Consider the following 26,388-nt stretch of genomic DNA (forward strand, 5'->3'; position numbering starts at 1 on the left):
ATTTTTTTATTTTGTTTTTTTTTGAGGTGGGACCTCAGATAATACGGAATGTCGAATAAGTGAAGGTACGATAAGCGAGACTCTACTGTATTACTGATTAGATCCTGCCATGTTTTGAAAAAGTCTGTACAGATCCTCTAACTGAGTATTTGATTTTTTCCAATTTCAAATAGTATAAAACATCGGTTTCCCACTGACTTAAAAGAGGAGAGTTTGGGTTCTTCCAGTTTAGCAGAATAAGTCTGCTTGCCAAACGTGTAGTGAATTCACTTGTAGTTTTTTCACTTTCTTTACTTTCTTTCACTTTGATTTTTGGCTAATGATTGTTCAGTTTTTGATGATATCTGTTTCTGATCCGGTCCTGGAATTCTCACTTAAGCCTGTCCGTTGACCACTGTTCTGCTGTTTTCTTTAGTTTTGTTTGACCGCTGATTAAAAGTATTTACTTTTTGTTGCCTGGCACTTGCTTGGTTTTTGCAAAATTGTAAAAAAAAAAGCCTGTAATTCTGCTTATGCATCTAAAAGCTTCAATTAAACATACAATGTCTTTTAAGCCACTCATAAATTGCAACAGCGGGATGACAGCTAAGTTACAAGAGCTAAGCTACAATCACCATCTTTTCTAAAAGGAGGGGAAAGGCCGTGAATAGCATTCACTCAGTTGTCCAAAGGTAAGTAGACATTTTCATTACTGTAAAAACATAGATAGGCTACTTGGTTTCCACATTCCATGAAGATGTAAGGAGTAGCAGTTTTAATGAACATATTTCATTCATTCATTTCTAATCTTTAGAAGTCTTCAGTGTGGGAATAAAATCAATTCAACACTATTTTCAGACGTTACTTAAGTAAACTTTGCATCCTGTGCGTTGCATAGTGCCTAAGGCCTTCATCCGTAAACTGTCAGTTTTAGGCTCTGCTCCCCCTCCAATTCAGTATGTGGCCCTAATCCCGTCACCTCAGCTGCGTGTTCTGTAAAAAATATGCATGTAAATGACTGTAATGCCCCCATATCCCATAAGTCACTTAGGACAGGAGCATTAGCCAATTAAAGAGAGAAAAAGAGAAGCAAATAATGCTGTGAAGAGATGATTTAAATATGGCAGGAGTTACAGTTTGAAAGCTAAAGCCACCTTTAGATGCCAAGAAGCTACCGTGCATGCACATCTTCATTTTGGGATTTTATTGATTTTATTAAAATCAATTAACATTCCATACAAATAAGTCTAGTTTTACAAAGCTAGGTTTGAATGTATTCATTTTTTGTTTGTGCAGAAGTTTATGCAAAGTATATTTTACAAAAAGCATTTTCCCAATATTTCATAAAATTTGCAGCTAGCTGGAGGCGAGAAAATATTTTGCATCCTTAAGTCGACTGTCTGTGGGTGGCTGATGATGAGTGTTGTCTTTGTCTGATCTTTAATTTGTATGAACTTCAAAGTCTATGCATCTGGTCCTATTGTAGTAATAAGCAAAACTATTAAGAATATGCAAGAGACAGCACTTTATATTGTGCAAATTTTTTTAGTCCTATTTCCTGTTTTGTTTTTCTAATCACTCTTTTTCACTTTTAGGTCTTTCCTTTAGATACGATACTTCATGATGTTATCTCTTTTACTTTTGTATCAACTTCAGATACCATTTTGAGATTATTTTTGGGTTTTGTTGTGCTTATTTATTTCTATGATTGTGATGACTACATTGTGTTGCCACTATTTTGTGTGCTCATTTTCTTTTAGCGTCCATCTTTATCATGTGTTGATTCATTTGTTTTTGGTCACATGGCCCTGACCTCATGATGTGTTACAGTTTCACCACTAGCTCATAAAAGATGGCAGTGCAGCACTCTGGTTCGCCTGGTTTTGAGATTTTCAAGACAAATTTTTGCTTGGTGTGCTCAATTTTTCCTTGGTGTGTGCCATGATCTGGCTTTTATTTCTATTTTTTATGATCACTCCATATTTGGGTTATTGTCAAGAGGTCATGGAATATAGCCATTCAATTTATTTTTGGATGTGAAGTGTTTTTACTATGTTAAAAATGCATTACTTTCTCTGGTGGGGCCTAACTTTTTTTGTTATGGGTGCCGGCATTTTGTGCTCATTGTTGCCTCTGATGCTAGGCATAGTCAACCGGATGTGTGCGACGTGTGGAATTATAAGTAAAAAAGTCAGAATTGGACACTTCCTAGTTTGTTCATGTTTGTGGATAAAACCTAAAAGATTTCTTTAAATCATAATTTGAATTCTGTTTTCAACATTTTTTCTGTTCTTTTGTTCATGAACTTTGACTTATTGGGTCAGTATACGTCATAATTCTTTTTTTTAATTGTTTTTTCTTTCTGAATCTTGACTGTGACTTCTGTTTCATGTTGTTTTGTCATATTCGATTCTTGCTATCCTGGTTTTGACCATAGCTAGTTTATTTTACCATGTCCTCCTGGTCCAGTTTTTCTGCTACATAGTGCAGTCAGTACACTTACACATTTTTGATTAGTTTAATTGCTGTATTTTACACAGATTTTTGAATTAATCTCCCTCTTTGCTCCAAAACTACTAGTTCATCGATTTAATTAGCTTTACTGGTTTGACCTCTGTCTCTCCACGCCCTTTGTATAATCTATTTCATGTCTCAGTTGCATAATTTACAATAATCTTGGCACAGACTCGGCCTGGTCTTAACACTGTGAAGGAATATTTTGCAATTTGTTTTTTTGTTTTAACTAATAATTATTGCTATTTTTGTTTCATTGATGACATCACTATGGCGTCATTTTAAATCTGTGTCTCTGTTCATGTAGTTTAGTTGTACAAATAGCATTTGCTTACCAGTTATTTTTTGATGGCAGCTCTGCATTTGAAGTCATGATGGTGATGGCTATTTAATATGCCATTGTGGTAATACTCGAGTCCAAATTTTTGAACACTTAAAAACCTTTGTTGAACATCTTTGCCAGTTATTGTATTTAGAGAAATGAACTTTAGGTCGTCAGGACAACTTGCGTTGTTTTTTGACTTGCAAGTTTGTTTTGCGTTTTGGGTTTAGTTCCCCCAGTGTTTAATTGTTCTCATTCCGGCTTTGCTTGTTTCCAACCTTTCTTTGTGAAGTCCTCCTTGAACCTTCATTATCTGGTCCTTTGAAAAAAGCAATTCCATCAGCACACAAAAATGACTTCTTCTTCATGGCAATCATCCAAAAATCACTCATGGCACAGTAAGAAATGAGCAAAAAGTGAAAGGCATGAAAAGCACTCCTTCAACTCTCAGAACTCTTATCTACTGTGGACCATTAGTAGAATACACAATATTTTAAATGACGTGATTGGTACCTTGTGGTTACATAAACTGATTTCACTTGATGTTCTAACATTCTTCACAAAAATATGCAAGGTTGAGAAAAATCAAAAATGCATACTGGAAAATGGGTGGCATGCTGGCACAGTCTTCCACCTTCAAGAGACTGACTACAAACCCCAGTTTGCTTCATGTCAATGTGGGTATTTGGTGCCTAAGTAGGGTCTTCACAGAGTACTCCAGTGTTAGTCCCATGACCTGAAGATGTGCACTGTACTTGTAACTGGTGGCTCTAAATGAGCCCAGTGTACATTTGCTCTTTGCTGATCCATGGTTGGTGCATATGCAGCTATCAGATTAGGCTCTGCCCTCGTGATAAAGTGGGTTTTAAAATAAATAGATGCTTGTTAAATATTTGTCCTCCATAATTGGTCATTCCACTGTGTTACAACTGCCTGGACACAGCCAGCATCATCTTCTTATTGCTGGATATTTGGGAGACACCTTAAACTTGAGTGAATGGATTAAACAGTCAAATCAACTCAGTTCACAAAGGCAAGAATCTTATTAATTTAGAAGAGAAAATCAGGGCTTGAAAAGTTTCAGTTTACTCAATGTGATTTTCATTTTGTTAGAATTGACCCTAAAAGCTCCCTATTCAAAAATCATTTCAAATTATTACTGCTGAAACTTCAAATGCCTACAAATTTTAATTAAAGCATTTTTTGATCTCACTGTTTCCAGTCTGTGTTTATTTTACACTGCGTATGGGAATAAGTATGTCTGTGACATTATGACTTTGTTTGTTGTTTAAATGTTTCAAATTAAAATGGTTGGCAATAAAACTGTTTTTCATTTTCTCAAATTGAGCAGAGGAAGAAATCTTCAAATTGTCAATGAGAAGAAAGACCTGACATTGAATGACTGGCGATATCCATCTCGCTTGTTTGTTATTTTTCCTCTTATACTTGAACACTTTTCCACACCACTTTCACACAAACAATCCAAAAAAAATACATAAATAAATAAAGTATTATGGAGCTAGAGCACAGGCAGGAGAGAAATGTAATATAAAAACTACTCAACATTGAGTTTTAAAATAACCTGCTTGGACTCCATGTTGATCACCATTAAGAACAAAGAAAAATAAATACAAAGGAGAATCGACCATTCAGCCTCCTTTTCCTGGCTAACAAAGTGTTCTTGGCAACAGGAATTATGTTGTTACCCAACATGCTTTTGTTAGAGTCCCAGCAATGTTATCGACTATGTGAAAATACAGAATGTCCCATCAGTGCAGGCACACTAGTGAGGATTGAAACCTCAGACCTCAAGTCTCAGCTCTTCCAGTCAAGTTTCTATGTTCTCTTAATGTCTGCATCAGTACTCTGGTCTGGACACAATATTGGGTCATTATGGTCACATGTAGAGAGCACTGTGAAATGTGCTAACCAACATACAATATCTCACCACCCTCCAGCACCATAATTTGTGAGTAAAGATGCCTTACTTTGAAACTTCTGTTGTACCTCGAAATGTTTGTCTTACAACTCCAGACAGAAGGATATTTCTGGGGACCTCTGGGGTTTTTCCTTAATCCTTGATATGCACCTGTAGTGGTGTGTAAAATGAGTGGTATCTAACATATACATTGTCACACACGCAAGCATGGAGTTAATGCTGCAATGGAGTTATTTCTCAGTCGGTCCAGGGGTTGGCGTTGTCCCCTAATCCTTGCTCCTTTTGACCCTAGGCAGACCAGCCAAAGACCCTGCCTCTCAGCGACATCACCTCTGGTCCAGTCCCTGTTGACCTCACTTCCGGCACCCACTGATGACATCATATCCGGTACCCAGAATCCATCTGCCTGCCACGTCAATTCCTGTTCCAGCCTCCCTGATTCCACCTCTTCCTCCTTTCAGCCATATTTATAGAGCAGCTTTCAAGATGTTAGTCTGTTCTGTTTTGGACTTATTTTTTTCCGGCAACTTTTTCAAGTCTATGGGGTGGCCATCCCCAAACCTTTTCGTGATTTTTTTTCGTCGTTTTTACATTTTACATTTATAAAAATTTTATATGTCTTTATTTATAATGTTAAAGAATCCATAAGCTGGACTAACTAGTTTTCTACCCCCAGAGTTTCATTGATGAGGAAGGTCAGTTTTATGGCTTAATTGTTTCCTTCTTTGCTTGTTTATTCCAACTACACTGTAAAGTAACTGAATTGTGGGAGGTGGGAGGCTGTGCCTGTGCTATTCCAACGGTGAATGGCCCAGGAAGGGTTGTGTTTGTTAGGTGCTGCAGACAGACAATAAAAGAGGGAGGGAGGGAGGCTTAAAATGGTATGCTCTCACTTGCCAGGAACAGAAGACCACCTCTATATGATGAAGAACTTTGTCTCAACAGCCATATTGAGACAGCCATGTGGCCTGTTTCAGTACTCAATTCAAATGCCTTTTGGTAGCAAAGTCCAAGCTAGACTGAAGAAAAGCTGAGAGCTGCCAATGGATGAAACATGTATTGCTTCTTAAGCTGTAATGTTATTGTTTGTCACATTTATTTTACTTTGTATATAACTTGGGCTTATTATCTATTAGACATTATTTAAGGTGACCATCCATTCCCGTTTTTCGGACAACTGTCCCCACTCAGAAACATGTCCTTGTTTTGTCCCAGGTTTAAGATTTTGTCCCCGGTTTCAGCTGGTTCACTTTTTTGAATGTATCTCATCACCACGATAATTTGATCTTGGCACACGTGCGCTGTGTTTTGACGGAGGTTATGCTTTACCGCATCCTGGAACTTTGGCGAGAAATCACATGATAAGCTTTCGCTTTGTACTCTGTAGTGTTTAGAGTCCCTACTTGTGATCGGTAGATTCTAAGAGAGGCACGCCGTGCTCTGCCTCTGCCTGTGTCTACACATGGCTTGTTTCTGGATGCGAGAGCAGTGTGGCGGCTCTTTTCTTCCACCTGTTGTTTCTGCTTATTTTCACGGTGATCCCTGTGATTGAACATGAGTGCTAAAAGGAAGTGTCAGTTCAATGATGGGATTCAGCGTGAATTTTCGTATTTGCGTCCGACCCTGGATGCTTCTGTTGTGATCTGCAGCGTGTGCGACTCAAAGTTTTCCATCATTAGTGGTGGGAGAACTTCAATCACGGAACACGAGGGAAGAGAAAAGCACAAATTAGCTTTGCGAAGTCGAGCATCTTCAAAAGCAGTGACTCAATTTTTTCAAAGAGTAGAACCGTCAGATGCAGAGTACAAGCTGGCAGTTCATGAAGGTACGTTCGCATTCCACACGGTGAGCCATAATCACAGTTTCCGATCCACAGACTGTACAAGTAGTTTGTAAAAAAAAATTAATGACAAAAGATTCGCCTGTGCCAGAACAAAATATGAGGCTATAATTACAAACGCGTTTTCTCCATGGGCACGAGAAGAACTTTTGGCTGAAGTTAAGGATGTGAACTACATAAGCGTTTGTGTTGATGTTTCAAACCATAAAAACACTAAACTCTTGCCAATCATGATCAGATACTTTAAATACGACTCACCTGAAATTGTGAAAAACAAGTTACTAGACTTTGTCGAGTTGCCGTGGGAAGCTGCAGAAAGTATTTTAAAAAGTGTGATGGGAGTGCTTAAAAAATACGAACTGCAAAACAAAGTTATTGCCCTTTCTGCGGACCATACAAACACAAATTTTGGCTGACTTTTGAGAAGAGGCAAAGAAAATATATTCACAAAAATGAAGTCTCACTTGCAGAGAGAAATTATTGGAGTGGGCTGCAAAGCCCATATCATTCACAATTGTGCACAATCTGCCTTAGAGACATTACCCATAGACGTTGAAGGTCTGGTCCAGAAAACATTTAGGTATTTCCACATTTACACCGTACGTGTGGAGAGACTGAAGGAGTTTTGTGATTTTGTTAACAAAGAGTATCACAAAATTTTGGGATACTCAAACAAGCGTTGGTTGTCTTTAATGCCAGCATTGCAGAGGATACTGCAGATTTTCCAATCATTAAAATCATTCTTTCTGTCCGAGAACCAATGTCCATGATTCTTCGAGGATTTGTTCGAGAACCCATTAGCAGAAATGTGGCTCTTGTTTGCGCACTGTCAAATGAGCATGTTTCGTGACACCATACATCATGTAGAAGGCAACCACGAAAGCGCAATTGAGGCATGTGCTATTTTGAACGATTTGACCCAAAAGCTTACAGCCAGGAAAGAAGACAAATTTATTCCTATGCTGGTTTGTGGTCCCCTTCATAAACTTGAAGATGATGGCCACATTACAAGGGAACCGTATTTTAGAACATCAAATACATTCTTTGGCATAGCAATTGACTAGATGAATGCATGGGGCAAACACTTGGATAACCTTCACGATTTAAATTGCCTACTGCTGAGAACAATTCCTCGAAGAAATGACTTTGAGAGGGCAGTGGAAACACTGCAAACCAAACACCCTATTCTCAATGTAAATACTGACTTAATGTTTGATTAATTTACGTATGTAAAAGACTACCTAGCCGCGAAGTTCAGTGACTGGACAAACCAAGACATAAAAACATTGCAGAAGTGGAAAGAAATATTCCAGAACTTGAATAAACAAGTTTTGCCACATAGAAACATAGAAAACGTAATTCAACTTGCATTTTGTTTGCCAGCCAGCAATGCGACAGTGGAAAGAACTTTCGAAATCGCAAAAGAAAGTGCATACAATGCGGTCCTTGATGACAGTTAAAGTAAACTTCTCAGTGTCTTGAAAAGAATTCTTCCACAAGCTCTGTCAGCCAGAAAACAAGGGGATACTGAAAAAGATTCATTCCATTGAAAAATACATTGCAGAAGGACAGTCCAATCAGAACACACAATAAAAGGATGAGCCTGTACGGAAGGTAAGACGTGGATTTCTATCCACTTTAATAAACGATGCTATGGTTTAATTAACAATAAAATTAAAGGATGCTTACGTTTTACAAATTATTATTTTACAGTTTTGGATGCATCACAGTGTCAATTTCGACATTTTTGAAGATGCCAGGAAAAAAACATGTAAATTATCAGTAAATGGAATTATAAGTTTAATGTCCATACAAAAATTTGGTTTCTTGAACTGATGCAGACTATACAGAATGTATTTATGATTTATTGTATTTGCACAATCTTGCGCTAAGTTTTGCTTGTTCGTGTACGCTAGCATGTCGTAATGAAACTGCATTTTCACAACCAGGCATGAATTCTTCTCGAGACGTATGTAGTCAATGCTCCTCTAGCCCCCAGATGTACCCGTATTGGCCCAAAAAATTCTAGTCACCTTATATTATTATTATTACCTACTTTAACAGGTTTGACCGCCCTAACCCACTCTCACCTCGTAGTACTACTCCCTCCACCACTCAAACCACTTACACCTGAACACCAGCAAAGCCAAGGAGCTGGTGGTGGATTTTAGGAGTCCCAGGCCCCTCCTGGACCTCATAATGATCAGCGGCGACTGTGTGCAGAGGGTGCAGACCTATAAATACCTGAGAGTGCAACTGGATGATAAATTGGACTGGACTTCCAACATTGATGCTCTGTGCAAGAGAGGACAGAGCCGACTATATTTCCTTAGAAGACTGGTGTCCTTCAACATCTGCAATAAGATGCTGCAGATGTTCTATCAGATGGTTGTAGCGAGTGCCCTCTATTACGCGATGGTGTGCTGGGGAGGCAGCATAAAGAAGAGGGACGCCTCACGCCTGGAAAAACTGGTGAGGAAGGCAGGATCTATTGTAGGCATGGAGCTGGACGGTTTGACATCTGTGGCGGAGCGACAGGCGCTGAGCAGACTCCTGTCAATCATGAAGAATCCACTGCATCCACTGAACAGGATCATCTCCAGGCAGAGGAGCAGCTTCAGCGACAGACTGCTGTCACCGTCCTGCTCCACTGACAGACTGAGGAGATCATTCCTCCTTCACACTATGCGACTCTTCAATTCCACCCGGGGGGGTCAACGTTAACATTATACAAAGTTATTGTCTGTTTTACCTGCATTTTTGTCACTCTTTAATTTAATATTGCTTTTTTATCAGTATGCTGCTGCTGGAGTATGTGAATTTCCCCTTGGGATTAATAAAGTATCTATCTATCTATCTATCTATCTATCTATCTATCTATCTATCTATCTATCTATCTATCTATCTATCTATCTATTATTTTAAGTGTAACTCTCTCCTGTTTGTTCTATTTTACTCTATATTGTTGCCTGAGAACATTTCTATAACATGTAGTGCAACATATGAAGGCTAAAAGTATTGGGCTGAAGACACTTTTGTATAAGAGTATAAGGGGAAAACAGGGTCACTTAGGACTCTACATGATAAAACACCGCCCTTCCTTGGGGTGACCCCTAAATCAATCATGGCAGCACTGGAGAGAAGCTGCCAGTCTATCACAGGGCACTTCCATGCACACATCCATACTGAGCTGATTTAATAGTAGGATTGTCACCTAATGAAATTCTTCCTTACAACAAGTGACATGTTGGCACTTTCCAGGGCCACAATAAACAACAATGTATGAAAACACAGAACTTCACTTTTTCAGTAGAAAACACAAATCAGTTTACCTGACGGTATTCCTTACTCCTGCATCCATATCAATTGGTCTGTTGTGCTGCCAGCTCCTGAAACCTCACAGAAAAAGCCCTTGTCAGAAATCGTATGCTTTGTGATATTAGAAACAATAAAATAATAAATGTCATTAAACATATATGAATTATTAATTCATGTGTAAACAAGCATGAACCATTCTGGAATGATATATAACAGAACTGCAACTGTGAGCAGTTTAAAGACTTAAAATTTGTACCCTAGAAATACTCTGAAGCTAATGAAGTGTATCTTAAAGTGATAATATTTATCTTCAGCTCAGTTCAATTGAATTCACTAAAGCAGTAAGATCCTGTAGATCAGTTTCCTGTTGTTCAATTCAGAAGTACGATTTGATCTCTTGACCATTACCCAGGATCATGAAACAACATGACAGTTTCATACACATTATTGGTTTACACTTCTAGCTTAGCTGCTTTTCTGTGGAGTTTGCATGTTCTCATAAGTGTTTTTGTGCTTTTGGGTCAATTAGTATTCTAGTCTGGGAGGTAAGCAAGCTGCCTCGAGGAAATTCACAGGGACACGGGGAGAACATACAAACTCCAATGACAGTGTGGACTGAACTGGGTGCCTTGGAGGTAGCAGCGCCTTCAGATCCTGTAGCTACTGACTCCTCACCCTCACCACACCATCTGAAGTCAATGAATGGCCTTCAAGGTATTTACTGAGCTTAGGTGAAACAGATATATACTGTACAAATCTTTTTTTTTTTTCAAAATTATTTTTATTTTTAGATAATTATTAGAAAGAATGTAACAACAGTTTTAACACATATATACAGAAGAGTTGTTCTCTATTATGAAACTACTATGTTTTTTGCACAATTGAAAGCACATTCTTTAAAAAGCTAACAGTTGTGTCTCAGCTTCAGCCTTCTCTAACAAAACGCATTGTAAAAATGTGCTGAATTAAAACAAAAAGGTAGAAATGGGCAAAATTTAAACACAAATGTGGTTCTAAATGGAGAGCATGCGTGCTGTACCAGTGCTCCCATTATCACAGCCAACAAAGCTCTTTGTTTTTTTTGTTTTTTTTACCAGAAGGGAATAATCTTTCAGCAGAGACGACAGAATGTGTTTTTCAAAACTGGACGATGTTATCTTTGCTAAGCTGAGGGTAGAGTTGCGTTCTTTTAAATATGAGGTGGCACACATGTGTGTATGAAGTATTTGTGTCTGTTTAAGAGCTTTGTTATGGTGATTGCTGTGAAAGGCGCTATACAAAACACAAGATCGACTGAAACTGCTGTTACATTTAGATACAGTTACACCTTTTACTACCAATGAATGCTAGTCAAAACTTCACAGATTTCTCATTTAACTATATACATAACTCCAAACAATTTAATAACCAGTGTAAACATGCTTGAGGATCTTAAAAATATAAAATATTGCACAAACCAGTGGACCATTTGGGGAATATTAACTCTGAGACACTTTGGTGCACTGCTAATGTTCTCTCTGTCCCCTTAGGAAACCATACAGCTGTTTTCAGGCAACTTTACTGTAATAATGGCCAGTTCTCTTTGAACATTCAGCCTCGATTTATGTCTATAAATGTTACTTTGCATATCTTTATAAGGCACATATGCAAAGTTATACGATACTTTGGCATAAGAATTCTTACATGTAGCAAGTTTGGGTTTTTTTCCCCCACATGTGTTGTTCTTGGCAGGTTGTGCTGACTTGAGATCTCTTTCAAGATAACAATAGCATTATAGCAGCTTTCCTTTCATTACACTTTCGCAGCTGTAGTACGTCGCACAAAGCCCCCAGTGCTGTTTCATATATACTGTGCTATCACTGACTTCATGATGAAATAAGGAGAACCTTCAACCGAGAAGCAAACCAAATGGAATAACTGCCATCCACATTTGCTCCACCGAAAGGAAGCTGGCAGAGGCAGTGCCAGACAGGAACTGCATTGAGATGACTCTTACCAGATGGGCTGGATGGTCTGTTTTGTTCTAACAGACATGCGATTGCTATGTTGTTAATCAGTCTCTTGAGTAAATGAACACACAAAAGGGAAAAAAAAAAATGCGTCACTTTCTGCCATTTCCGATTTTGCCAAAAGGCAATTGTGTGCGTGCAACACTAAGAAGGCATTTCACCACAATGCATTGAAGTCAGAAAGGCCACACACATGCAGCGAGTTCAGAAGAAGCGGAGTGCTTGTCACGGACTGGGCCTTCACCGGGCTCTGTTTTTAACGCTTCCTTGACAAGATGACTTCAAACACACACACAATGTTATATGCACAGGGGAGTCGATGCTGAATATTCTCTTATAGTCATATTCAGCAGTGACTTCTTTTGGCTTTAATACGTCAAAAGAGAAAGTCTTAGCATGAGAGGGGAAAGTACTGTGATACAATCTTGGAAAGGTCGTGCTCAGGGCAGAGAAAAAGCGTTGTATAAGCTGAAATGAAGTAGGATTGTGACCTGGAGGCATGAAAGAAGCTGGGAAAAAGGACAGTAGGAGCTGATGGCCACACCGGGGCTGCTGAAGGCATAGGTGACAGGGAATGTTAGGCTCTGTAGGCTTCAAATGAGAGATTCAATTTTATAGTATGATCCTGGTGGTTAGGGTTAGGGTTAACAGAGATGCAGCAAGTCTTTGCATTTTATTTTGTGCCACAACATGGATCAATTCTTATAATAAACAACAGGGAAAGGTGTTTAACACACTTTTCTTAGTATGGAAGGTAAAACAAACTATCCAGTGAAGGTTCTCAAGAGGACATTCTGCCTCTAAACAGATAGAATGGCAAATGGCAAAGTAAAAGGGACTGACTGACCTGTTCTCATTTTCAAACATGCAACATCCACACCACTTCACTCGGAGTGCTAGCTGGTGACCATATAACAAACTGTGATTAATAGTCTTGGGGAGCCATGAAATATCCTGGAAGAACTGATTACAAGGCAAACTCGAGTCCCAGATGGGACACCGTTACATGTCAGGGTGCACTCACGCTCACTCGCGTAGGGCGAGTTTGGAGCTGGCTATAAACCTGACATACCACTGGATGAATTCTAAAGTCAAGTAATTGTCAATTACCAGGGGGGTCTAAACTGCTGCTAGTTCTTTACTTCAAAGGGTTGTTAAAGTTGAAAACAATCACGTTGAATTTTAAATTACGAAATCACAGTAATGTAACTGGCCATTCGAGAAAAATGGTCTGTATAATTTTGCAGGGTTTCATCAAAGGGATGTCCCAACATGCCCTCCAGTTCTCAAACACACACTTTATCCAAGGCAGGGTTATGAAGGCCTGAGCTTATCCCAGCACTACTGGGTGTAAAGCAAGAAATGTCTCTAGACAGCATCCCAGCCCATCACAGGGCTCCAGAATGAAGTTTGTGGCACTTTAATTAAATATTGCATATTTCAGTTATAATCTAACTAAGCTCTACCAGTGACATTCTGCTCTTACACATCAGCAGGTTCTTCCAAAGACACCATGTAAAAATTTCAGTAAACCATTCAAAAACTTTGCACCAAATTCACTCAAAGTGTGACTACATACATCATGTCCACAAGTTATCAGTGGGAACATCTGAGAAATGTATCTGTAGCCACTTTCAGCTGCAACGTATGCTCAGCAACACTTGAAAGCCACCAACACTCACGTGAGGAAACAAGGCACCACGGATGTGACTAGGAATGCTTTGCCTTTTTGCTTGATTTAAATTTTTACTAACGACAGGCAATATTTCAGGAATTCATTAGCGGAATGTACAACTAAGAAACTCATACGGATTTCGTATCTTTTTATTTTTCAAATAAAACATGTAGTACGAAACACTTGAAAGTTCACCCCCTTCTGTTAGCACTTTGATCAGCCATTGGAGGGGATATCTGAAACGTATTGCCATATTGCCCTTGCTGTGCTATCACTGTCTGCTTGGCACCTTTGGCTTGTATATTAAAAAGTGAATGATGCTAATCCAAAAAAATATTATATGGGAAATACTGACCTTGAATTTATCAGCATAAGTAAATCAATTCCTGTAACTATGCACTGAGCTGACCACTATTAGGGGCTCTCACGTCAGTTATTGCTACTCTTTAAAATAAAGCATTCATTAAATTAATTAGCAGTTTGTGTTCCTAAAGCATCTTTGTCATGAGAATAAAGGGTGTCAGACATTTTGCTTTCTTTTCTGGTTAGAAATCTGTAGTAAAATAAAACCAAGACCTCTCTTTGTGGTAGCAGTCTCATTGCCATTGTGCTTCTTTATGCTTTTTAGATTGGCCATCACAATAAGGGCAATATAAAATAAATATCCTTCATTTGTAATTATTGAATATTGCTGTCATATCTGATCTATAATAAATTAAACAGTTGCATCCCACCACAGTAATTTGACTTTTATGCTGTCCACAGCAGAACAAATGTAAGGCAGCGGCAAACAAATTTTGTAGGAATGACAAATGTAAAACTGTAGTAGAGGCCCTGCACACCCATTTATTACGGAGGACAAGCACAGTGCAAACAGCCACTCTACAGGTTTTTCACATTTTAGGGGTCTCCAGCTCTGGCCCTGGGTCACTACTGTGGCTGTTGTATTTCATTCTAACTCTTTTCTTAATTAGTGGCCAGTATTTGCCGCTAATTAACCATTTTACCTTCATTTTAATTGACTTGCTATTTAAGATTTAGACCCCTTAATTACTTCTTTTTTCCTTAATTAGCAGCCAAACAATAATGCCATATAAAATGAGCCAACACACAACCAGCAACCTGCGTCTATTACACAGTATCTGAAAATAAAGAGAAGTGAAGTTCTCAGTGATGTTGGTCAGCTCAGGTCCACAAAGCGCATTGAGGGTGTTGTTAGAAAAAAGTAAATCAACAGTTTCGGAAATGTCGGCTATTGCAGAATGTGAACACCAACAAGCCATAGAATTAAACAACATTTTTATCTAACAACAAGAATTGGATTCTAATTAAGAAGCTGATAACTTTGCATCTTACTTCTGGTTAGGAGCCATTTAAAGAATAAATGAAGCAATTCAGAGGACTGAATCTTTAAAAAAAGAAAAAAATCAATTAACTCTTTGAGGGCAGATGTCGACTTTTTTCGAAATATTCAGGGGTGTACACGTCGACAAAACTTGCTGTTATGTTTTAATGTTTTAGTTTGACTCTCTTTGCTAGAAGTAAAGATGGTTTGATTTGACCTCGGCTACTGACACACACGAGAACCGAAAAGCAAACGACCTCTAAAATGGTATCGACATCTGGCAAGAGACCAACGCGAACGCGCAAAGCAACATATTCTGTGAATGACATTTTGTGTATTTTGTTCGTTGAATCGGAATCCGATTTTGGTGCAAGTGATCTGGAGATGGAGATCGAAAACGAAAGTGAGGTACTAGCATCAGCTGTTCTGCCCCCAGCTGATTGTGGTGCTGAACACGCTTACGTAGCTGATGCGCCTGGGAGGACCGCCACTTACAATGACTAGAGGGACAAACCAAGATTGCATCGAACTGTGGCTGTCACCACCACATGAAGACAGCCAGGTAGCCAGCCTGCCACCCCGCACGGCCAGCAGACACAGCGAACAGATAGTGACAGCCACCACAGAACAAAGCAACAGACGTATGATGTTGATTTATGTGTGAAACCATTCTTTGGTGTGCTGATTGTTTGGGAAAAAATATTTAGCCTTCAAGGAGTTAAAATGAAAGGAAAAGAAGTTAATTAGCAGCAAAAACTGGTCACTAATTAAGAAAGGAGTTAGAATAAAAACTTGCAGCCACAGTAGCGATGGAGAGACCCCTGCTTTAGACCTTATTTTCTGAATGATTTTCCAGTTAATTCTACGTTTGTTGAGCGACATTTTCATCTTTAATCGATAATATTCAGCATTGGTGTTAGCAACACATATTTTTATTTCTACTGTGAGGTGAAAAGACAATTAGTTGACTTAAACTGAATATTTATGTTGAGTAATAGTGAGGTGGAAAATGTCGTGCAATTTGCCACTGTTGGAGACCCCACTGCCTCTCCAGGTGAAAGTTGCTGCACTCACAATCATACTTTAAAATCTGGTTAGTAATAAACCTTAGGTAAGAGATTGCAACACGTTCTAATTTTTTGTGGTGTTTAATTTTGTCATTGGTAGAGTAGAATTCTGTATGCTTCTTATTAATGAAAGCACACTCCCTCACGCAGCATGCAGCACTGTTCAAATCAGATCATCAGACGGCAAATTTTAGAGATTTTACATTCAAGAAATTTTCCCGATTCTTTTTCTGTATCTGCTCTAGTTGAAAAGGAACTGTCAATTTTCAGTTCTTACTCATCGACAGACACTGAGGGGATCACATAGACACAGAAGTTCAATATCAAGTTTTCACAGACTGTAATCCTGGATGGCGATGATTAATAATCTTATGTGCACCACTTTGTGGTACAGTAGCTTGTTGATTACAGTACCTAAAATTCCAAGTCTACCGGAGACTTACACAATAGAGGGTTCCTTTGTAGATCATCCTAGGAGGTCAAAAATATTCAGGTTAAGAGTCTCATAATGTTAGCAGAAAAGGAAAATCCAAAGTCCACAATGTAAAACATGATATACATAATACGTCGAGCAAAAGGAATGTGTTCTGTAAGACATCACGGCTTCAGACTTTGGTGTGTGTTCAGTCCACTGTATCCTGCACAATGGCATAATCCAAGTATAGAAAACGTGCACACTGACGAGGAGCTGAATTCCACATGGCAAGCAGCTTTTCAGGCGGCCAGTGGCTCTGCCGCGCCTCTGTGTTCAAACATGTTGCATAGGTTCAGGTCTCATGGCACTTGTGGATTAAGGCAGCTTGCAAACCAGCCACATCTCACAATCCTGTTTTTCCTTAACAAACAGCTGATTTGTCCATTTTGTCTCTCTGTTTAAGATTTGAAAAGCTGTCTTCTTGTAAAACTCGGAGCCTCTCATGCTTCTGCTGACTTGTCTGAGGTCAACTGTTCCCGGTCTGAAACATCATCTTTTTGTGGTCGTGCTCGTTCGAAAAATCCACACTAAAAGAAAAATAAATAAATAAATAGATGAATACAAAGGGTAACATTTATTTGATTACTTTATAAGAGTTGGCTGAAACCAGCAATTGAAGTAGAAACCATTTATGTCATTCAAATGTAACAAGATATTAACAATTTGTGGTATATGGCCGGCTTGTCATCCCGGCCAATACCCCCAGGCTGCCAGATGGAGCCCTCCCTGCAGTATGGAGGTGCCCCGAAGACCAGCAAGGAATCATGGACTATGTAGTTTTTATACACAACCCTGCTGGATACCACAGGGGCTGCATGAGGGAGCTGCAGGGATTTGTGCCCTATAACCCAGAAGTGCGTCATAAGAAGAGCGACAACAGAAGTGACGTGCTTCCAGGGTGAAAGAAAATCAATCAATCAATCAATCAACATTTATTTATATAGCACATATTCATACAAAAAATGTAGCTCAAAGTGCTTTACAAAAACAAAAAAAAAACTCCAAAGGCTGGAGAAAAAAATAATCTGTAGGGGTTCCAGACCAAGAGACCGCCCAGTCCCCTCTGGGCAATCTACCTAACATAAGTCAAACAGTCCTCTTTGTATTTAGGGTTTTCATGGAAGGACCTGATGATGATGGTCACGTAGACTTCTGGCTTTCAGTCCATCAATGTTGGAGCATCATGATGCTTTGAGTAGGTGGTGGTGGCGCAGGCCGCCACCACAAAAAACCGGAAAAGAAACAGAAGAGAGAGTAGGGGTCAGTATGGATTTGTACCTGACCCGGAAGTGATAAAGAATCACATGGACTGAGGATTGGGAACACTTCTGGGTCAGGGTGTATAAAAGGACTGTGGGAGCTCCCAGACGGCGAGCTGAGCTGGGTGGAAGGGTGACAACGCGTCTGGGAGTGGTGGAGAGTATTATTGATTTATTATTGTGATTGTTATATGAGTATAGTAGAGTAGAGGGTGCTTTGTGCACTGTAGCATAAAAATAAAGTCAACTTGTGGACTTTTATCTGGTGTCTAGAGTTGTGGACAAGGGTTCAAGGGAGCGATACTGCCCCCTATCTGTCACAAATTATGTGTCCTTCCATTTTTCAAACCTCCTGTTTCCTTCACAGGATTTTAAAGGACACTATTAACACCACAACAGGCACAAGGCCGGAGTCCCCACTCGTCCCAGTAACAAATTCACTCTGAAGTGCATGAAGCTTATTCCAAGCCAAAAGTGAGTAATGCTGGGTTGTTCATCATATTTATATTTTTTTTTGCACATTTTAAAGACCTTTAAATGGCACAATAACCTTATATAATATTACAGTAATCCCTCCTCGATCGCGGGGGTTACGTTCCAGAACCCCCCGCGATAGGTGAAAATCTGCGAAGTAGAAACCATATGTTTGTATGGTTATTTTTATATATTTTAAGCCCACACTGTTTATAAATATTCTCCGCACAGTTATACAGTAAACCCTTGTTCATCGCGGTTAATCGGCTCCAGACAGATAAATGAATTTCCACTAAGTAGGATTCTTTATTTATAAATCTTTATTTATAAATATTTTCGCAGTTAGAGCATAGAAAACCTGTTTCTAAATATGTTGTTTAACATTATTAGAGCCCTCTAGACATGAAATAACACCCTTTAGTCAAAAGTTTAAACTGTGCTCCATGACAAGACAGAGATGACAGTTCTTTCTCACAATTAAAAGAATGCAAACATATCTTCCTCTTCAAGGTGCGTGTCAGAAGCGGAGAATGTCAGAGAGAGAGCGAGAAAAGTAAACAATCAAAAATCAATGGGGCTGTTGGGCTTTTATGTATGCGAAGCACCGCGATAAAGCGGCGCAATGAAGGGATCAATGTGAAGGTAGTCTTTTCAGCATTTTTTAGAGGAGCGTCTGTATCTTCTAAGCAAACAGCCACTGTGCAAACAGCCCCTCTGCTCACACCCCCTCGTCAGGAGCAGAGAGAGTGAGAGAGACAGAGAAAAGCAAACAACCAAAAATCAATATGTGCTGCTAGAGCTTTTAAGTATGCAAAGCACCGCACGGGAAGCATATCGTATATCATTGAGGAGTTTTATTTAATACGTAATACGTGCTCTGATTGGGTAGCTTCTCAGCCATCCGCCAATAGTGTCCCTTGTATGAAATCAACTGGGCAAACAAACTGAGGAAGCGTGTACCATAGATTAAAAGACCCATTGTCCGCAGAAATCCGCAAACCAGCGAAAAATCCGTGATATATATTTAGACATGCTTACATTTAAAATCCGCGATGGAGTGAAGCCGCGAAAGTCGAAGCGCGATATAGCGAGGGATTACTGTACTGATGTGTGGTTCTTTGTTTACCCTCTAAACACCTGCGTGTGACTGTCCCAGTGTTACAGATGGAATGTATAATTCTGTATAAATTGTGCAGATCAGCTGACAAGATGGCGTATGTGAATTCTGAAGCTTGTCAAGTATATTGTGTGCTGCACTGGAACTGAAATGGTGAGCATTCAGGCGAGTGTAAATGTGAATCTAATATTCATCAGGTAAGAGCACCAGAATGGCATTAAGGAACCCCAAATATTTTAGGGCAAACTCTACTCCAAGTAATAAACTCACAAAGAAAATTCAACCAAAACAAAGGGAAAAACAACATGAAACTGCACTTGGAGAGTATATTCACTGTTGTTAGGAACCTCTTAATAGTTGTGTTCTTTCTTTAATTTTTACCTGTATTTGTTGTTATAAAGTTTGTTCATTTATTTTTGGTATTTTCTCAATGTTATAATGCAGACACTTTGTTTACCCAATTTTATATTACTTTGTATATTGCTTTTTATGGGTCAGCCATATTGTTCATATTTATGAACTGATGATGCACAGCGTGTAATGTCATCAGTCATTGCTATAGAACAGGGGTGGGCAAAGTCAGTCCTGGAGGGCTGCAGCGGCTGCAGGTTTTTGTTCCAACTCAGTTGCTTAATTAAAAAGCAATTCTTGTCAACAATTTAATTTCATAGCTTGTTAGTGATTTAACTCTGCCATGTCAAGTCATTCTCTTATCCTAGTTTTTCTTCCCCTTTCTGAGGATATCATCCAAATGATTTGAATTCTAAAATAGATGAGTTATTCTCAGTGCTTGACTTTTTTCTCTTCACTTTCCTTCTAAGTATTCAATTAAACTAAATCATGCACGATAAATACACACAGAGGTGTAAATGGTAACAAGCTAAATGGAGAAATGTTGGTTTCTTTTGTCATTTGCATCTTATTGATAATAAGAAGCAATTAAAAACCAAGACTACAGCTGTTTAAGACTAATAAGCAATAAGGGTTCAAAATCGTAATGAACGAGACAACTAAAGTGAAGCAGAAGTGTTATTCGGGCAATAAGTACTTCTTATTAAGCAATGGGTTTGGAACAAAAACTTGCAAGCACTGCAGCCCTCCAGGAATGGCTTTGCCCACCCCTGCTATAGAAGATGCTGGTGTGCTTGGCAAGATGTCTGAAATTGTGGATATGAAGAAGAGTAAAAATCTACAGCACTTTTTAAAATAAAGAATTGGGGTTTACTTTGGTCTGGACAATGTTTTGAATTTTTTACTTTGGTTAAAGTTTTGGTTCTTCTTGATTCCTGTCCTATGCTAATTTCCCATTTCCTGACATTTTCTTCTAAATACGAGTGAAACATTCCAGTTATTTCACTGTAAATTTCAAGCTCATTTGGACCTGTGACACGAGCACATGCAGTATGCAGTATGACAAAGGAAACAGAAACATTGCTGTATATGTCAGAAAATGCTTGACTAGAGCAAAAGTAGACAGAATTACCATCTCAGCTGGGACACATTCTGTCACACTCCATTCCAGTTGTGAATGATATTCGTTTTCGCCAAGTGAAAAAGATAGCCTAACTATGTTTTGGCAGAAAAATGGATTTCAGCTTGATTAAATAAATAATATTCTCTTCTCTTCATCTTCATATGATTTTTTTTTAGTCAAGTGGTATGCTGATACTTACTTTAAAATATGTCATATAGTGAGTTGTCAAGTAAAATTTTTAACCACTTTAAATTGTGGATGACAGGATGCATTGTTGAGCCATTTCTGATCTCTGCACCAAGGAGGGCAAAGCTAGTTTTATGAGAAGTAAAGTGCACAAAGGAGTGGAACCCAGGAGGAGTATCCAAGGTACAAAAACAGACTCAAGATAACAATAAATCCTGTTTCTGTCCTACAACAGTCAAAAGTCATGTATGTTTAGTGGGGTGAGTTTCTCATTACCCAGTTAAATATGACATCAAACACTCCTTTCTCACCTCCCATTTCTAGATAGTCTGACCTCACTTACTTCTGTCGGTTGGGCTCTTGCCTAAACCCATCTTCCAAATACAAGCTCAAGCCAGGGATTACTTCTGAGATGAGTTCCCCTGTTAATTCTTGGATCAAGAATGTCTTCAGGGGACCTTGTGACTGTCCTCCTAAAGTTCTCTTAGGAGGCTCAGGTATGTAGTCTGGACAGCACACCAAACACACACACATATTTATATTAAGCAAGAGGAGTCTAATGTCACCTGTAAGTGCCTCAAATATAATGACTTGTAGGCCAACTTCTCTGACTACTCCACAATACGTTGACAAGCTGCAGAATTAGTGAATAACTTACTGTACCATGCCAACACTGTTGTTCCTGCCAGTGTCCACCTCCATACGTGTATCAAGGCTTTATTTATTGAGCCCTCAAGTGGTATACTGATGATAGACGTCACTCATCCTAATGCACAAGAGTATTGCTAATGCTATTACTTTATTATACATTTAAATTATATTACACCTACTGTTTAAACAGGGCTGTCTTAACAGCATTATAGGCCCCCAGGCAAAGCAGTGCACTGGGGCCCCTACCTACACAACCACTCAGCAAGTCACAACATACATAGATTAGTATGGGGCCCCTATGCTCGTGGGGACCCTGGGCAACTGCCCAGCGTGTCCAGGAGTTAAGATGGCCCTGCCTATAAGTTTTGGGAAGTAATTATTGTAGAATAACAACGCCATTATTGCATGTGTTCATTTGCACGTGGGTGTCAATAGCAATCGTGACAATTGTCATAGGCTAATGATGCAAACATTAGGACACAAACAGGGATAAAGAAATATCAAAGAAACAAATAAGGGAAACAAACAAAGCTGAGAGAAGAGCAATCGTGTTTAAGTGTTTCCATATCCTGATAGTTAAGGATTGTGATTTCTTTGTGATTGTGAGAACTGCTTAAGGAGGTTTTACCCCGATGCTGATAACAGCCATACAAACAAGTGAGAGTGTCTTCATATTAAACCTGAAATGTTCGCACCTTTAACAAAACACACACACATGACAGATACTTGTGGGCCTAAAGAAGGAAGTGAAGATTTCATTGTCAAGTTAGTTATATCTTTTGACTGTTTCAAATGCTGACCGAGATTGCAGTCTTATACAGATCCCTGCTTATATCCCCATGAGTATGTCAACAGCTTGTTACATTTTAGCAAACATGTCTTTTCCAAGAACTGGAGGTACTTTCTTGCAGTTGTTTTTTAAATTAGTTTCCACTATAGGTGCTTTGAGTCGGGCAGGGCAACATTCAGGGCCCAAAGTGAATATTCACATAAACGTATGAAGGCAGACTACAGGAGTTTGACAAAAAAAGTTGGTCTCTCATCAAAATCATCCAAAAATGAAATTAAAAAAAAAAAAAAAACTTGTCAAAGACCATAATAATAAACTTACTAGTGTGGTACAGTAAATGTGGAAAATTATATCTTACTAAATTAAAGTAAAACTGGTGTCAAAATGGAGTAGTTTGTTTGGTTTGTATAGTTCACTTGAACAAAAAATATTATTTCTTCTTTGTTTTCAAGAAGAATTCTGGTAAGCCAGTTTTCCAGATGTGCCAGAACGCTGCCTCAAGTAATTACGTGTGGCCCCGTGATAGTTTGTGCATCCTGTGTATGATTGATTACATTGAAGAGTGACCACTGGTTAGCCTTCACCTTGAACCAAAAGCTGGCTCTGCTTTTTCTTGATGGATGAACATATTTCAGTTGGCTTCATCTCATTTTCTGTATCTGAGGAGCATTTAGGGTTTTTCGGTGTAATTACTTCAAAAGACAGATAGTTGTCACTCCTTAGTGGTGCCACTTTAATGGAACACAAAATATGTTTATATGCCCGAGGAGCTTGCCTGACCTTGGATGGTTGTGTGAATGTTTGTAAAAGACATTTAGAATAAGCAACTGATTGCATGTGGAACCTAAGCTGCACATTTAATAGGGTACATAAAGACAAAGCGTTTGTCTAAATACTACAATACACTTTCAGACATTGAGTGTTGTGTGTGTCAAAGTGCTACACAGTGGAAAAACTGCCGGCTTACAGATTCAGCGTCCTGAGTTCCAGCCCCACACCTAGTCACTATCTGTGTGGAGCCTGCATGTTCAACTCACGTCTAATGGTTTTCTTTTCCAAGTACACAAGCGTCCCTCTCGCATCCCAAAGACATTTTAGGTTAACTGGGTCCTCTAAATAGGCCCTATGTGAGTGAGGTGGTGGTGGTGGTGTGCAGGAGTCGGACCTGTGCTGAACCAGCATCCCATTTAGAGCTAAATAAGTACCAGCTGCCCACTGCACACTTGGATATTGGATTACTTACATATGAGCAAACTATGTTATGTAGTAGTAAAATAATATATCTGGAAAATTAAATTTCTTTCCTTTCCTACTTGCCACTGTGTCGTACAAAATATCATGCGACTAAAGTTTACCGAAAGATCTCTTTCACTTTAGGAGTCTGAAGGCTCACAATAGACTGAGAAACGTTCCTTCTTCTCTAGTACCATCCAGCATTGTCAGTTGCATATTATCTAGAGGCCATGTGCACAAAACAAATCTTGACATTAGTGAAAACAAAGAGCAGGTCACTGCTGATATGTATTGCTTCAGGGCTTCATGGTATCAATAGTTCATGACCTAACATGGAACATGAATCTGAAAAGTATGAATTTGGACATTAGCCAAATGACTTTCAGGTCCATTTTTCCCAAAATGTACACAAAGATGACAGTTAACATTTGGCAGAAAAAGATCTGAGCCTATGAGGAGGCAGACAGCTGGTGCATCAGGAGGAATGAGGTAAAGGCTGCTTAAACAGTCTGGGCCTTCCTAGATGTCATTAAAGGACAGTAGTGCCAGCAATGTTCAGTGAAGAATAAGGTGCTGAAAACACGGAATGGTCTCCTGTTCTTCCAGGCCCTCCTTTAGTCCTTCTACATCTGGCTGTGATTCATAGTAATCCAAAGATAAACTCCAGCTGGAGACAGGACATGTTTTGTGACTTAGTCTCAGGTGTGATGGCTAAGAAAATGTTTCATAGAGAAGCAATTAAGAATTTTCTCCTTGTGGCTACATCAATGTATTAGAAAAAAAATCAACAAATTGATTTAGAATATTTGCCCATTTTCTACACCTGTTTTTTTCCATACTAGTTTGCAGACAGCCTTGCTACCTTATCTATGGTTTGGTCTTGCTTTATATCCTTTAGTCTTGGGAGAGACTCTTGCTCTTTGTAACCCTGCTTTGGAGTAAGCTGGCTCAGATGGATAGATGGATGTTACGTGGAAAGTTTAAATTTATGAGAAAATATTCAAAGGAGAAACACAGTGGAGTGACAACTCAAACTAGAGGTGTGTTGTCTTCTCCTTACATAGTATGAACATCCTGACCCCAGAATATGAGGAGTATACACTCTGTTGCATCTTTTTTTTACATAAGAACATTAGAAAATTCTAGATGAGAACAGGCCATTCAGCCCAGTAAAGCTCGCCATTCACATAATTCCTCCAAAATAACATGAAAGTACCTGAAGTCCTACTGTCTATCACACTACTTCCTAGCTTATTCCATGACTGTGGTTCTCTGTGTAAAGAAAAACTTCCTAAAGTTTGTGCGAAATTTACCCTTAACACGTTTCGAAATGTGTCCCTGTGTTTTTAATGAGCTTATTTCAAAATAACAGTCACATTCCACCATACTATTTCCCTTCATAATTTTAAACAGTTCAATGTCTCACTTCAAGTCTCCTCTTAATCTTCTTTTGCTTAAACTGTATAGGCTCAGCTCTTTTAATCTTTACTCATAATTCATCCCCTATAGTCCTGGAATCAGCTTAGTTGCTCTTCTCTGGACCTTTTCTAGCGCTGCTATGTCCTTTTTGAAACCTGGAGACCAAAACTTTATTCAGTACTCCAGATGATGCCTCATCAGTGCTTTTTAAAGCTTGAGCATAACCTCCTTGGACTTGTACTCCACACATCATCCTATATAATCTAAAATTCTGTTAGCCTTCTTAATGGTTTCTGAAAACTGTTGGGAAGTTGATAGTGCCGATTCCACTATGACTCCTAAATCCTTCTCATACGGTGTACTTTCGATTTTCAGCCCTCCCATTGTGTATGCAAACCTGTCATTTTACTTCATACATGTAATACTTTACATTTACTAAAATTAAATTTCATCTGCAACAATTCTTCCCAGGACTCTATGCTGTCCAAGTCCTTCTGTAATGATTTAACAAATTCCAGATTATCTTTAAATCCACCTGTCTTGGTATCATCCGCAAACTCAACCAGCTTGTTACATATATTCATATCCAGAACATTTGTACCTACATTAAAAATGTATTAAAATAGCCATGGCCCTAGCTGACCCCTGTGGAGCACCACTCTTAACGTCAGCCAATTCTGATGAGGTTCCTCACAACATCCCCCTCTGCTTCCTCAATTTTCCACCCATCTAAAAACATCACCCTGAACTCCCACTGCTTTTACTCTGATACCCAACCCTTCGTCTGGAACCTTATCAAATACTTTCTGAAAGTCAAGATAATAATATCATCTGCTCCACTTTGATCATATCCTTTTGTTGCTTCCTCATAGAATTCCAGCATGTTAGTAAAAAACACAACCTCCCTCTTCTGAACCCAGCTGTCTGTTCAGTAAAACTGAACAGTAAAAGTTCTTGCCATGTGTTGCTCAATCTTATCCATAATAACTCCTTACATTAATTTTCCTGTCATGTATATTACACTTACTGACCTATAGTTGCTTGAATCTGACCAGTCTCCATTTATATATAATGGGATAATATTTGCCATTTTCCAGTCCTTCGGAATCTCCCCAGTGCGTGCAGTGACTTCCTAAAAATGTGTCAAGGGTTTACAGATGTACTTGCTGGCCTCCTTAAGAACTTGAGGGTAAATATTATCTGGTCTTGATAATTTGTTTGATTTCAGCCTATTTAATCTGAGCAGTACTTCTCCCTCTACAATTTCCAAATCTCTCAGTACCTCCTTAGTAGTCTCTTTTA

General features: G+C 39.0%; 1 protein-coding gene across 1 annotated transcript in view; it reads right to left on the bottom strand.

Moving 5' to 3' along the window:
- Positions 1 to 15,069: 15,069 nt before the first annotated feature.
- The window catches only part of itga8 (integrin, alpha 8), a 249,871-nt gene continuing 238,552 nt past the window's right edge, over positions 15,070 to 26,388 (bottom strand). The window contains exon 30 of the mRNA XM_039736381.1: positions 15,070 to 17,010. Within this exon, the coding sequence (XP_039592315.1) occupies positions 16,924 to 17,010 (87 nt within the window). The 3' untranslated portion in view covers positions 15,070 to 16,923. The remainder of the gene's footprint in view (positions 17,011 to 26,388) is intronic.

Source organism: Polypterus senegalus, chromosome 15 (assembly GCF_016835505.1).
Source record: "Polypterus senegalus isolate Bchr_013 chromosome 15, ASM1683550v1, whole genome shotgun sequence".
NCBI lineage: Eukaryota > Metazoa > Chordata > Cladistia > Polypteriformes > Polypteridae > Polypterus > Polypterus senegalus.